Raw genomic sequence first — 15,565 nt, 5'->3', positions numbered from 1 at the left:
TGGGCATTGCTGTGGCTGCAGTGTAGGTCTGCAGTTGGAGCTCCAATTTGAGCCCTGGCTGGGAAACTTCCATATGCCACAGGTGCAGCCATAAAAAAGAAAAAATACATATACAGTCCTACCTAACCACAAGGACCTCCTTATGAGTATTCTTTCCATTTAGGATAAAGATTTGCTAGAGAAACGAAAGAAAAAAAAACCCACTCCAGTTACCTATGTGTATTATTCAACTGGTCATATATCAATACGAATGAACAATCAGGGATCACCAGCATTTAAGGAAATCACAGGAATGAAAAAGAAGGCCCATCATGAGAAACAGAACAGCCACAGTAATCAGAGAAGATGAAATAAAGGGAATCCATGGAGTTTCCGCTGTGGTGCAGTAGGATTGACAGTGTCTCTACAGTGGCAGGGATGCAAATTTGATCCCTGACCCAGCACAGTAAGTTAAGGATCCAGCATTGCTGCAGCTGTGGCATAAGTCACAACTCTAGATCAGATTCAATACCTGACCCAGGAACTCATATGCCATGGGGTGGCCAAAAAAAAATAAATAAATAAACACATAAAACTGAAATAAAGGGAATCCAGACTGGAAAAAAAGAAGTAAAAACTGTCACTGGTTGCAAATGAGAAGACACTATACACAGAAAATCCTAAAGATGCTACCAGAAAACTATTTTTTTTCTATAAAACTATTAAAGCTCACCAATGAAACTACTAAAACTGTAGGATACAAAATTAATATACAGAAATCTCCTGCATTCCTATACACTAACAATGAAAGATCAGAAAGAAAAATTAAGGAAACAATACCACTTACCATCATACCAAAAAGAATAAAATAAACCTACCTAAAGGTCAAAAGTCCTGTACTCTGGAAATTATAAGATGCTGATGAAAGAAATCAACTACAACACAAACAGAAAGATATACCATGCTCTTGGATTGGAAGAAACAATGTTGTCAAAATGACTATACTGCCCAAGGCAATCTACAGATTCAATGCAATCCCTATCAAATTACCAATGACATTCTTCATAGAACTAGGACAAAAAATTTTTTAATTTGTATGGAATCACAAAAGAACCCAAATAGCCAAAGCAAACTTGAGAAAGAAAAATGGAGCTGGAGGAAACAAGCACCCTGATTTCGGACTATACCACAAAGCTACAGTCATCAAATCAGTATGGTACCAGCACAAAAACAGAAATATAGATCAGTAAGACTGGAGAGAAAGCCCAGAGATAAATCCATGCACCTATGGTAGCTTAATCTATGAAAAAGGAGGCAAGAATATACAGAGAAGAAAATACAGACCCTTCAATAAGTGGCATTAGGAAAACTGCAGAGCTACATGTAAAACAATGAAATTAGAGCATTCTCTAACACCATACACAAAAATAAACTAAAAATGGATTAAAGATGTAAATATAAGGCCAGTTATTATAAAACTCCTAGAGGAAATGATTGGCAGCATACTCTGACATAAATCATAGCAATTATCTTTTTTGATCCACCTCCTAGAGTAATGAAAATAAAACAAAAATAAACAAATGGGACCTACTTAAATGCTTTTGCACAGCAAAGAAAACCATTAAAAAATAAAAAGACAACACACAGAATGGGAAAAAAATCTTCACAAACAAAGCAACTGACAAGGGACAAATCTCCAAAATATACGAATATCTCATGGAGCTTTATATCAAAAAAAAAAAAACCACAAACTACCCAATCAAAAAATGGGTAGAAGATCTTAATAGGCATTTCTCCAAGGAAGACAGACAGATGGCCAAAAAGCACATGAAAAAATGCTCAAATCACGAATCATTAGAGAAATAAAAATCAAAATTACAATGAGTTATCATTTCACACTGGTCAGAATGGCCACCATCAAAAAGTCTGCAAATGAAAAATGTTAGTGAGGGTGTAGAGAAAAAGGGAACCCTCCTACATTGTTGTAAACTGGAGCAACCACTGTGGATAACAGTATGGAGGTTCCTTCGAAAACTAAATATTGAACTATCATATAACCCAGCAATTTCACTCCTGGACATATGTCCAGAGCAAAAAGAAGCGATCCTTCTGGAGAACCTGAAGAATCACACACTAACCAATGGAATGGTAAGTCCAGAAAAATCTATCAATTATGTGTACTTTATCAAAAAAAAAAAGTGGTTCAGTATGGCAGGGAATGAATTATCTTTTCAATAAATAGTGCTAGGTCAACAGGATATTTCTGTAGGAAAAACAAACACACCTTCAGCCCTGCCTCACACCAAAGACGAAAAAATCAATTCCACCAGAATACATATTCAAGTGTTTAAAAGTAAACAGCAGTGCTTTTAGATGAAAATATTGAAATCATCTTCGAACTCTCAGAACAGGCAAACCTAGCCATAAAGTGCTAGCCATAAGGAGAAAAACTAATCTTTTAGAATACATTCTGACTAAAATCAAGAATATGAAAAATCCTTTACAATACATTCTGACTAAAAAAATATGTAAAAATATATTACAAAGAGAATATACTTGTAATACATTTATTTGAAACTGAAATCTTACCCAAAATATAAAAGAAAACCCTACAAATCTAGATTGAAAGATGAACAATGCAATTGTTTAAAAATAGGCAAAGACATGAATAGATTCTTAGAAGAGGTTATCCAAATGGCCAATAAACATAAGAACGGGTCATTCAACTTCATCAGTTCAAATCCAATTGAAAATTTTATACTACAACCCTCCCAGCATGGCTAAAATGAAAAGAAAGACAACATTAAATGTTGGTAAGGATGAGAAGCAACCAAAATTCTCAAACATTCCCAATAAGAATATAAAGTGGTACAACCATGTTAGAAAAATGTTGGGCCACAAATAGTAACCTAGCCAAATCCCTTTCAACAGCAGAATAGATAATGAATTGTGAAACATTTACACAATGCTATATAGCAATACTTACCTACTATACAGCAATAAATAATCCACAATTATACATGTTAATAACAAACATTTCACAAATATACTGGTGAGCAAAACACAAGAGTAAATGGTGTATGGGTTCATTTATATGAAGTACAAAAATAGGCAAAACAAATCTGTGATGCTTTAACTCAGGACTGTGCTTTCCCTTTATGAGTATATTGGCAGGAAGCAAAAAGGGATTTCATGGGGTCCAAAAATTCTTATGCAGGCATGACCCCAGCATTCATGAATTCAATTACACTGCCAGAATATCAACAGGCCTCAAAATAAGCCTCACAATATCTGTTACATGATTTGTTTGCAGAGACACAATAGTAATATGTACCCTAGGTCCCAGAAAAACCATTAAAAGGCAAACCAAAGGGGTACTCACTTCTGTTACAGAGTGCTAGGTGCTTACCATGACTACTATGTTTTAGAGTGTACCTTAAATAGGTCTCTGGAATCTTTCAATTGTACCTGTACAATTCTCAAAATATCTTTGTGGAAATGTTCCCACTATTGGGCCACTAGGGTGATATACACATTGCTTATGAAACTCTCATGCTGAGATTTTATATAGCTGATTTCACTGTATTTTGGACATGTTTATTTGAAGGGGGAATTAATTTTAGGGTTGCAATAAAATTAAGAGGAAGATAAAATTCCCATATACTCCTGAAAACATAGATATTTAGCTTTCCTCATTATTGACATCACTTACCAGAATGGTACTTTTTTTTAAACCAAGAATGAAGCAACACTGATATATAATCACCCAAAGTCCAGTTTACCTCAGAGTTCATCTTGGGGGCTCTACATTCTACAGGTTTGGACAAAAGCATAATGTATATATCCCATCATTACATCACACAGAATATGTTCACTGCCCTAAAAATCCTGTGTTCTGTCTATACATCTCTCTCTCTGCAACTACTCATCTTTTTTGTCTCCATAGTTCTGCCTTTTCCAGAATGTCAGGTAGCTGTAATCAGTAGGTAACTTTTTCAAACAGGCCTTTTCCACTTAATTTGTATTTCAGGTTTCCTCATGTTCTGGAGGGTTTATTTATTTATTTATTTTTGCTTTTTAGGGCTGCACCTGAGACATATGGAAGTATCCAGGCTAGGGGTCCAATCAGAGTACGGCTGCTGGCCAACACAACAGCAACACTGGATCCAAGCTGCATCTGTGACCTACACCACAGCTCATGGCAATGCCAGATCCCTGACCCACTGAGCAAGGCCAGAGTTTGAACCTGCATCGTCATGGATACTACTCAGATTCATTTCTGCTATGCCACAATAGGAACTCCCTCCTCAGGTTTTTTAATGGCTTGATAGCCTGTCAGATTTTAGTGCTGAATAATATTCCATTGTCTGGATGTTCCACACTCTATTTTTCCATTCACCTACTATGACACATCTTGCTTGCTTCCAAGTTTTGACAATTGAAAATAAAGCTTCTAAAAATATACACATGCAGGTTTTTATGTGGATATATTTTCAACTCCAAGGGGTGAATGCCAAGGAAGTACAACTGCTGGATCATATGGTAAGAGTGTTTAGTTTTGTAACAAATTTCCAAACTGTCTCTCAAAATGGCAAAAGCATTTTGCATTCTCATCAGCACCATATGAGATTTCCTGTTGCTCCACATCCTCGCCAGCATTTGGTGTTATTAGTGTGCTGAATTTTGGCCATTCTAACAGGCATGCAGTGGTATCTCAACATGGTTTAAATGTGCATTTCCCCTGAATATATACGATGGGAATTATCTTTTCATATGCTTATTTGCCACCTGTATAGCTTCTTCGGCTAAAAATGTGTTAAGGTCTTTAGCCCATATTTAAATCAAGTTGTTTATTATTGTTGAGATTTTCAAATATTTTGGGTAACAGTCCTTTATCAGATATGTATTTTGCAAACATTTTCTCATCTGGTGGTTTGTCTCCTCAGTCTCTTGACATTGTCTTTCACAGAGCAGAAGTTTTTCATTTTAATGAGGTCCAGCCTGTCAGTTATTTATTTCATGGTTTACACCTTTGGTGTAACTAAAAAGTCATTGCTATACCCAAGGTCATTGATGTTTTCTAGTTTTGTGTTTTACATTTAAGTATGTGATCCACTTTGAGTAAATTTTTCTGAAGTATGGTTTATACCTATATTTATTTATTTATTTTTGCATTGTATGACTAGCTATTCCAGTACCAATTGTTGAAAAGACTATCTTTGCTCCATTGTATTGCCTTTGTTCATTTGTCTAAGATTAGCTGACGATATTCATGTGAGTCTATTTCTGGGTTGTCTGTGCTCTTCTACCCATCTCTTTGTGTATTCTCTTGCCAATTCCACACTGTCTTGTTTATATATAGTAGCTTTATGGTAAGTCTTAAAGTCATGTAGTATCAATCCTCCAAGTTTTTTCTTCAATATTGTGTTTGTTATTCTGGCTCTTTGGCCTCTCCATATAAACTTTGGAATCAGCTTCCCAATACCCATAAAATAACCTGCTAGGACTTTAATTGGAAGTGCATTGAATCTATAGATCAACTTGGGAAGAACTGACATGTTGATAATATTGAGTCTCTTATCCATGAACATGGAATATCTCTCCATTTATTTAGTTCTTCTTCTAAGTCATTCATCAGAGTCTTGAAGTTTTCCTCATATAGATCTTATACACTTTTTTATTCATACCTCATTATTTTATTTTTGGGGATACTCATGTAAATTGTATTGTTTTTAATTTCTAATTCCACTTGTTCATTTTTACTAAATAGTAGCTGATTTCCTTTTGGTAGTAAGGTGAAAAGGCTTTTGAGGATGTGTGGGTTGAAAAGAGATTTGAAATATAAAACAGAAGTTAACTAGTGGCCTTTTGGAGGAAGATAACAAGGTGAGTATAGGAGAATAAATGAATGCTAGAGTGCACAGAGTGAGGGAATATATAGATGATGTGACCAGAGACCTAGGTAGAGGAAATCAGGTGCATGCCTTAAAAAGCTTTGTTTTTATACTATATGAACAGATATCTATTTTGAGAGGATCAGGATGGCATTTGCAAGGACAATGTACTACAGGAGAACCAAAGATGAGGGCTAAATGCTCTAGAATGGATTAGGGAGCTACTGTGAAGTAAATTCCATAAGTTTTGGTGATAGACTGGATATGGAAGAATGAAGCTTGAGAGAGGAATTGAGTGTAGTGAGATTCCCCAGCTTAGGCAACTAATTCTACAAATGGTGCTATATTTACAGAGACACAAACCACCAAAGGAATTCAGTGTGGGGCATTATGAGTTTGAGGTCCCACTAAGACTTTCAACAAGAAGGTAAATATCTGAATTTATGATTCTGGAGGTCAGAGAAGCAATTTGGACAATAACTATGTGAGTCATTGGTATATAAATAGGAACTGAGGTCCTGGGAGTAGATGAATGTAAGATTATGGAACAAAAAAGAAAACATTGTCTTAGAAGCTCCAAGAGTTAATGGCAAAAAGGAAAACAAAGAGTCTTATTTTAGCCACTGAATTTAGCCGCCTCCTTTCAAATACTGATCCCTTTCCTGTGCTCCAGATTCCATGCCTTCTACTTCATTCAGGTTCTTTTCTTTATCAATTGTCTAGAATATTTTCCATTACCTTTCTTTCTCTCTCTCTCCCTCCCCATCTCCCTACCCCCCCCACACACATACTTGCACACACACAGAAACTCCTCCTTTAAACCTCTGTCATTTCCCTCTACCTCTCCTCACAGAAAAGTCTTCTAAAATGTCAAATGGTCTACTTTTAGGTAATAGTCAACTTCACTTCCCATTCAATGCTAAATACAATTATTTAACTTTTCAGTTTGCTACGCCTTCAAATCTGCCCTTAACAAAACCAAAAATAAACCATTATTAATAAATCAAATAAACACTTTCCAATTCTTATTTTATTTTCTGCTCCTCTCCACAGCTTTTACGTGATCATGTTCCTTGAAGTTTACTCATTTTTTTTATTCTCATGCTAAAGTATACATTTCCTTGGTGAGTTTATACATTCTCTCGAGGTAAATTGCCACCATACATTAATTTCTAATTTACATGTTTCCTATACAGATTCCTCTCTCACAGGGCCTGCTGTGTATTAGACATCTCCACTTGGACACTCCACAGGTACCTCCAATTAAATACATTCAAAACATAAAAAACTTGATTTCCCATTCCTTAAAACAACCATAAAATCCAACTGTTTCTTCTTTATTCTTTATCTTCCACCATCCAGAAAACTGCCTAAGATAGAACCCTGTCCCTGTCAGTCATCTTTTATTCCTCCTGTCAAACTTCCTTGGTGATATCAATTCCACCCTTTACAGCAATCTCAATGCATTCTATTCTCTTTAATCCCAATCTTTTTTTTTTTTTTTTTTTGCTTTTCAGGGCCACACCCACAGCATGTGGAAGTTCCCAGGCTAGGGGTCTAATCAGAGCTGTAGCTGCTGGCCTACGTGACAGCAACGTGTGATCCAAGCCTCTTCTGTGACCTACACCACAGCTCATGGCAACACCAGATCCCTGACCCACTGAGCAAGGTGAGAGATCGAACCTGCATCCTCATGGATACTAGTCAGATTCATTTCCGCTGAGCCACAACAGGAACGCCCCAATCACACTTTTAGCCTATCTGTTCTCTTCCAGGATACTATTTAGCAAAATATAACAATCAAATGTGATTATTATGTTATTACTTTACTTGAAATGCTTCCATGATTTCCTATTTATCATTACCCTTAAGGGGGAAAAAATACATCTTGAAGAAGTCAATTGGACTTTTATCTAATTTCTCCAGTCTCCTCTTCTCTTAGCCCTGTGTATAAATTATGAGAATTATTTGCACAGTTGTAAGGAGAGCAGATTTACTGAAGGGGCAGTCTTCCTGTTCTCTGAAATGGCTTCCATTCTCCACAATGCTTTTATCTTCTGCACATCCTTCAAAACTAAGGTTAAGCTTATTCCTTAGGGTAAACTTTACAAGGATTCTCTATCTCAGTCTAAGTTACATATTCTGCATTTATCCTCCATGGTGCTTACAGTATATTTTATTTTCCTATCTACCCACCTACTGCTCCCAACCTATGAACTCAAGGAGGGTAGAGAGTAAGTATCCTTTCTCCTGTAACCTAAGCACTTAGCACACTTCATGGGATTTAGTTTGTGTTCAATAAATAATGCTTAATAATCATTTAACACCACACTTAAACATATACCCTGTTAACTCTTCCTTTCCACAAATATTTCATTTATTCCAATGTTTTACATTCTACTCTACATACTGGTAAATTCAAGTATTTGGGATTATTTGCTTTGAGAGCAAAGGTTTTATCTTTGTAAAAAAAAATCAAGACAGATCAAATTAATTTATTCTACGATGATGTTATACCAAATATATATCCTAAATTCAGGAATGCCTTGTTCATATGTCATGCTTCCTGGATTATAGTTAAAGCTGAAAAACAATTTTTCAGTTCCAGTAACAAGGACTAAAAAAACTAAAGGCTGAAGTAAGCAGAGTAGAAAACAAGGGACTATGTAGTAAAGAAATCTACAAAAATTCAATATTTGTAGTTCTTCAATGTTTTTAGAGCAACAAAACTACCCAAGAAGTTTCTATTTGATATTAGATTGCTTTGTCGCCCTTTGTTTTGGTTTTCTTCCTACTTATTTACTACAAGACAAATTAACACATATTGTTCCAATGTGTTTAAGTGCTATACTGTTTTCGGTGTGTTAATCTTATCTCCCCCAAATGAGAACTTTTTTTAATTCTATGGGCCTAAAATGACAAGGTTAGGTCTAAGTAGAGAGTGAACACTCAACAGCTATTTATTGAATGATTTAGATTACAGATTATGCTGGTGAAATTCTAAATGAAAGCATCTAAACCTTAACCAAGTTTTCCAGTAGATATACTGCTAAATAGTAAGGTGGTGTTTTCGTGGGGTTTTTTGCTGATCATTTTTCCTTAAAAAAACAAAAACCAATAATTCCCCCAATGAAAAACTCTAGTCATTATTTAGTAATACAATCCCACTTTACCAAATAGAATCAGCGAATAGGTTTTAACAGGTCATTGCTATTTAAAACAATTCAACGGCAAAAATTTTCATGAAGTTTGGATATATTTTAAAGGTATCACTGTCAAAACCAACAATAACTTAGTAGTGCAAGCATAATTTGAGAGTGTTTTTTAGTTTAGACACTTGTCAATCATGAATGCCTTTAAAAATCACTCACTCCAACCCCCCACTCTCTGCCTGGCTCAAAACTTTAAGAAAAAAATTTAAATCCACCGACACAGCTCTAAATTACATGATTTTTCCCCACATAAAATTCCTATTCTAACAAGCTCTCGACTCAGAGTTCACAAATCACTTGAAAAAGAAAGCACATACACAGCTAATTCTTATCAGTTTTTCCGGAAAGAAACGTAAAGTATTCTCTGTTATTTGCAGCTGCCTTAACAACAAACGACAATTAAATGTGTGAACAAGGTTGTCAGAGTAACACTTATCATTCACACCACTTATGGGAAGGCGCTCCAAGACTTCCAGAAGCACTAATTAAAATCAAGATACTCATGGGTATTTGTCAGAGAGGTACATTTTGTCATTTGCTATTTAAGACAGAGGAAAAGCAAACCGCCCCTAAGCTCAAGAGTTTTTCACTTTAAATCCAATCCACCTACCAAGGGGCTCAACAAGCATTTTACTGAGGTAAAAGTTCCAAATTCTTCATTAATACTCAATCATTCAGAAAAAAAGACCTGATGGCGGAGGCGGACGGAATTTTCTCTCATAAATCAGAAGAGAAGGGGGGCTGGGGCAAGTTATCTTTCCTCTTTACTACCGAGAGGAGAAAAGTGCAAGGTCCTACTGGTAGTTGCTTGATATATTGCTCCCCCACCTTTTCTTTAACTCAGGTGAATGAAGGCACTCAAACTGAGAAGAATGTTGAACAGTATTACCCACCTCTAGCCCCAAAGTACCCGGGAAGACTCTCACCCAGGACTCAGGCGTCCCTTTTTCACCTGGGCCTCGCAGAAGTCCACCGTCCTGACGTAAGCTCACTTTTCAGCAAAACGCCTCGCGATTAGTTGACTCAGGAGGGAACTCTCCGTTCTATTGGCTCGGAGAGCCGCGGTGGCGGCAAGGAGGCGGGAGTTTGAGGCTGGCTCTGACAGGCCCGCTGCTTAAGCTCCCAGAGTTCCTATTGGGTCAACGCGGGAAGTTCCAAGATGGCGGCAGTGGCGACCTGCGGCACCTGCACCGGGAGTCCCGGGTCCACAGTGGCGGCGGCCAGCAAGAACAACGTCACCAGTTTCCAGCGGAGGGGTCCTAGAGCCAGCGGTTCCGACAGTGGCTACTCTCGACTGGTGTCCATCGCGGGGACACGACCGTCTGTGCGGAATGGACAGCTGCTGGTGTCAACTGGGCTCCCAGCCCTGGACCAGCTCCTAGGTCGGTTCAGAACGGAGATCTGGGCTCAACAGAGGGGAAACTTAGGGAGGGGACCTGCCGGGGGAACCACCCTGACCCCACATCTCTGAACCCTCCGCTTTCTGACTTGGAGAGGATAGCCTGGTCTGATGGAGATGGAGGGGAGGGCGGGTTGCGTGACTACTTGTAAATGCTGTTAACTAAATCTGTTTTGATGCTCCCACTTTCTACTCTGGTTCCTGCCCACCAGTCTTTTTCTAGATTAGGAAAGGATCCCTACGTGCTTTTACCCTGACATGTTTCCTAATCAAGAGAAATCATTAATGTTTGGAGACGGTTTGGCATTCTTCCCAGGATCTCATCTTGAAGGCACCCTTCTGCCAACCCCGCTAGCTCAGGGTGTGGACTAACTTAGAAAAGTTTATATCCATGTGAGAGATGGGTTTCATTAGAAAATGCTGAAAAAAGTAACTTCCCTTTTTTCACCGCCAGGCTGCTTATCTCCTGAATCTGAATCTTAAATCATGCAGGCTTTAAGAGAATGTATGTTACAGGCTTATGTGGATCCAAAGTACTTAAAACCTGACTTTGATCTTAACAGTCATACCCATATCTGCATTAAATGTGTGTACATATGTTTTTGTTTATTTTTTTCTATATATTTTGCTTCCTAGAGTTGCATCTCAAACAATATGTTTAAAATTGATTCGCATTTTAACAAGTAAAAGAAATCCAGTTTTTAGGCTTTCCTATACAGGAATTTTTCATGAGAAGTCTGCTAAAGAATGTGCTTGGTTCATAACTGTTGTGTTGAAAGGAGTGATCAGATTGGATTGGTAGGACAAAGCTGCTGTGTTAATAAAGCTTGTAAATTAGTTAATTCCTATCAATGCTACTTAAAATTGGTCTATGTTTATATTTCATACATTTTTATAGGGTGAAGTGTGTGAGTTAAGCCTTTTATACATTTTCGTAAAATATTACAAATGCCATCGCCTATTGTATTTGATTTGACATTTTTTCTCTGTAATTTTTTTCCCCAAGGTAGACTTTTCAGATAGGTTTAGTGCAATAGAAAGTAACAAAGCAAGCAACCAGTGAGAAGGGGTATGTCTTCTTACCTTTGTTTTTCATCACCTTACCTGGACCCTGGTTATTTCTATATAAATTTTAGTATTTTTCCTTAACTGTTTCAAGTTTATTGCCTTCCTAAATTGCATGGCACTGTAAAAAGAAAGGATTCAAAATATCTAAGAACCAAATATTTATCTCACATTTTTTCCCTTGTCAGCCTTATTTGGTGTTATCCTGTATTTCAACTTAATTTTTTTTATTTAATTTATTTATTTATTTTTTGTAAATCAATGGAGCTATCATAACTTCATTCACTTGATCCCAAAATTCTCCAAACAAAAAGATCACATTATGCCTTTAATTCCTTACTAGAATAACAAAATGTGCCTAGCACTATTTCTTGCATGTAGTAGATTCTCCTAATTTCTTGGTTGAAAGAAAACTAATGTGTAGAAAAAAAAAACTTGGACAAGAGATTATGAAACATGTAGGATGGATTTATGTGTTTGAGCTCTAAAAACAGAGTCAGATTAAGTGACATAAACAGAATCACAAAAATAGTGACAGTCTGGGCTAATCTTTAGGGTCCTTATTAAGTGCTCTGCGCTATACTGCAACTGTTTCAAATTTTTGGGAATTCTTTTCAGGTGTTTTTTAACCATTTATTGGCTCTATGATTAAAGCAAATATCTCTTAAAGCACCCACCAGCAAGGTGAGCCAAAGCACCTTCTTCATGTGTTTCCACAGTGATATAAACTTAAACCATAATTTAAAATTTTTCTAGATTTGCTTAAGGATGGGAACTGTAGTAATTTAACTATAACAAGCTAACCCTAAAAATTAGTGTTCATTAAGATGATTGAAATAAGCATCAGTTTTGGGATATTTTGAAATATATTTTGCATGTATACAGTTAATTCTAAGAATGCACAGATGTTGAAGACATTGTTATAATAGGAATTACGACATTTGGAATAATGTTGAAGTATTTTAGTTGTTGTTAACTTCTTAATGACATTTTTGTATTTTGATTTTCTAATTTGTATGGTCCTGTGGAGCTAACCCTATACATTTGTTTTTCATTAAAACATATTTGAAAGTGAAACATTTGGCTGCTAGTGTGTATACAGAAAAGTATAAGCGATTCAGATTAATTTGTTTTCTAAATGTTATTTAAGATTGTGACAAGCCTAATATAACCATATCAGAACAAAATGTAATGATAGTAGGATGTTATATCAGAGTGATGAAACTAAACTGTGATGATGTGGTTGTTGCCTAAATATATTCTGTAGTTACTATGTAACAGGTAAATATTGTATTGTCACTGCCATACACTGCAGTGATATTTTATTAGTGCCATTGTGACATCATTGCAGTTTTAAGCACAAGTGCAAAATATATTTGAAAAGGTATAATACCGGCTAATGAAATGTTAGTTATTTGATGATATGCTAATATTTCCATTGCTTACTCCAAAGTGTTTTATACATTTCAGAATTTCCTATTACTGAATTTTACATAATCTAATTGTATTAAATACTCATGTTCTGACAGCTAATTTGTTAGATATCAAGATAAATTTCCCCAATTGGCTAATTTTTAAGTTCTGAGGTTTCCTAACCTAGTTTCTCAACCCTGCCTTTCTAAGACATTTATCTTGTTATTTGAAAACACTATATGTAAATATTCCATTTTTCTTCTTCAAAATTGAGATTATAGTTGGTAAAAGATTCTAGCCAGAACTTTCTTTTTTCCTAGGATAAGAAAGGACCATTTTAGGACCTTATTGTCTAACCTGGAGGAATTATCCTCCAGTCTCATCCTTCAAAAAGATACTTGAAGGAAGGGTGACTTCTCAGGTTTAAATGGCTTAAATTCTGTCCTCTTCAGAACTATTTAAATTTGGACAGTCAAGTGAATGGAAGATAGGGATTTAAGGTAAATAATAGTCCAGGAAGACAACTCTGAAGAAGCTTAATGATACTGCTGATTTCAACACAGCTGTCAAATAGTGAATACTGGTGGGCATATTTCCTTTGCTCCACTGTATCTTAATCTGGTGGCTGGGATGAAATACACTCACCTTGGGCTATTTAACATAACCTTGGTTATGATTTTTAATGATAACTGTGCATTTGAGGTAAATGTACCTTATTCATTTGTATTGCTTTATAAAATTGTTTCATGTGATTTAATCTATAGAACCATTCTCACTGTTGATGGCTTTTCTTTCTTTCTTTCTATTTTATGACCACACCCATGGCATAAGGAAGTTCTTGGGCCAGGGATTGAATCTGAGCTGCAGCTGCCACTTAGACCACAGACATGGCAACACTGGATCCTACCCATTATGCTGAGCCAGGAATGGAACCCATGCCTCTGCAGTGTACCAAGCTGCTGCAGTCAGATTCTTAACCCACTCCAACACAGCAGGAGCTCCTGTTGATGGCTTTTCTATTTTGATTCCTGTATTTGCCCAGCCAGTAGCTGTAATAACTAAGAGTTGTTGGGATGTTTCATACCTCCTAGAGAGAGAAGTAAAAGTAGACCTGTTAATGATGTATGCACCATTTAATTTGAGGTGTTATGTAGTTAAGGATATTGCTATGAACCAAGGAAAGGATATGATCTTTTACATTGCATTTTTCCTTAAAAAAATGCCTTTCATTATTTTAAGCAAAACTATGCATTTATAGTGAGCCCTGGAAAGGACTGGTGTAAATCACTTATCTTTCCTGACTTTTTATTTTTTTCCCTTTTACTTTCTCTGACTTTGAAAAAGGAGATGCCCTTGTGGTAAAAATAAGATGTCACATGTGGGCCTCCATGTTCTAATATATTAATTTGACCTTGTTTACCCTAAATTTATAGCTTAATTAGAGATTTGTTATGGGAAGTGTGTGGGGATTGAATTCTCTCCCTCTAAATTAATATGGATATCACTTTCTAACTATTTTCACATGAATTTTTTTAAAGAATCTTTTCTTCATATTTAAAAAATCATAAAATAGAAGGATGTTGGCACAATCACAAGATCTTAATTAAATTTTGAACAATGTATTTTAAACTCAGAGTTCTTTGTAGTTTTAAGACAAAATGCTGTCATTTTTAAAATGTAAAATCTTGAAATTAATACTTTAAAATATCAAAATTGCATAGTATTTCAAGCTTTCAAACTCATATAATCTTACATGTTGATAAAATGTTCTACGTGTATTTTTAGTAAGCTGGAGATAAATATACCTCTTAAAGAGTCTAGAATTAAAATCAAAAGTTTCTTTGTTTAATGACTTAGATTATTGGTAATTTCTCTAGGATATGATTAAAGGATAGAAGAGGTAGTAAACAAGGTCATTTTACTCCTTTGTATGTTTCATTTTAGAAATAAGATGAGCGCTTGCCCCAATCTTACCTGTCTTATTTCAGCGAACTATTGGGAAAAGATATTTTCTATTTTAAATGGGAACTTTTAGTATGAAATCTGTGTTGCTTTTGAAGTTACTAATGGATTACCGAATTCAAAGATAACATTGAAAGCTAGCCTTTGTTGCATATACCATATCAAGATATCTTATGGTTTGTCATTTTAGCTTTTCAATTTTTGGTAGAGCGCATGACTACAAACTTACTCAGATTTGCTCCAGTTTAAAATATAACTAGAACCTCGGTATATCCAGTGAAGTATATCAAAATGCCTTATACAGAGGTATTTTGGGGAAATGGGTTCTTGTCACACACCAAAGTAAAGTTTGGAAGAATAGATGAACTTTGCTTTATATACATTTGTGTATATGTACACATCAAATCATTTTAACTCATATACATAAAATTAAATAAAAGTTTGATTTGCAAATAGTTAATAAGTTGGCTGCTCCTTTTTCCCCATGACCAGCCTTCAAGATAACCAGCCTTTACAAAAGGCAATTCAAATTTGAGTCTGGAGAATTTACATAATAGAGCCCATAAGAAAAGAAAGTTGCCTTTTTGTAAGAAGTCCTGATAGGATATTAATTTGGCTGATAAAGGTTATTAAAATGTCCT

The 15,565-nt window shown here is 35.8% G+C and overlaps 2 protein-coding genes across 3 annotated transcripts in view; one reads left to right on the top strand and one right to left on the bottom strand.

Annotated features, from left to right (window-relative positions):
- Positions 1-10,084, bottom strand: part of IMMP1L (inner mitochondrial membrane peptidase subunit 1) — a 76,234-nt gene extending 66,150 nt beyond the window's left edge. Inside the window, exon 1 of one of the 2 annotated variants that reach the window (XM_047776083.1) lies at positions 9,979-10,084. The gene's annotated coding sequence lies outside the window, so the exon portion shown is untranslated. The remainder of the gene's footprint in view (positions 1-9,978) is intronic. The other variant, XM_047776084.1, reaches the window with a different exon arrangement.
- A 123-nt stretch (positions 10,085-10,207) lies between these two features.
- The window catches only part of ELP4 (elongator acetyltransferase complex subunit 4), a 175,755-nt gene continuing 170,397 nt past the window's right edge, over positions 10,208-15,565 (top strand). Inside the window, exon 1 of the mRNA XM_047774605.1 lies at positions 10,208-10,467. Coding sequence (XP_047630561.1) covers positions 10,245-10,467 — 223 coding nt within the window. The 5' untranslated portion in view covers positions 10,208-10,244. The remainder of the gene's footprint in view (positions 10,468-15,565) is intronic.

This window comes from Phacochoerus africanus, chromosome 4 (genome assembly GCF_016906955.1).
Source record: "Phacochoerus africanus isolate WHEZ1 chromosome 4, ROS_Pafr_v1, whole genome shotgun sequence".
In the NCBI taxonomy this organism is placed as follows: Eukaryota; Metazoa; Chordata; class Mammalia; order Artiodactyla; family Suidae; genus Phacochoerus; species Phacochoerus africanus.
This window is presented reverse-complemented; position numbering and strand designations above follow the sequence as displayed.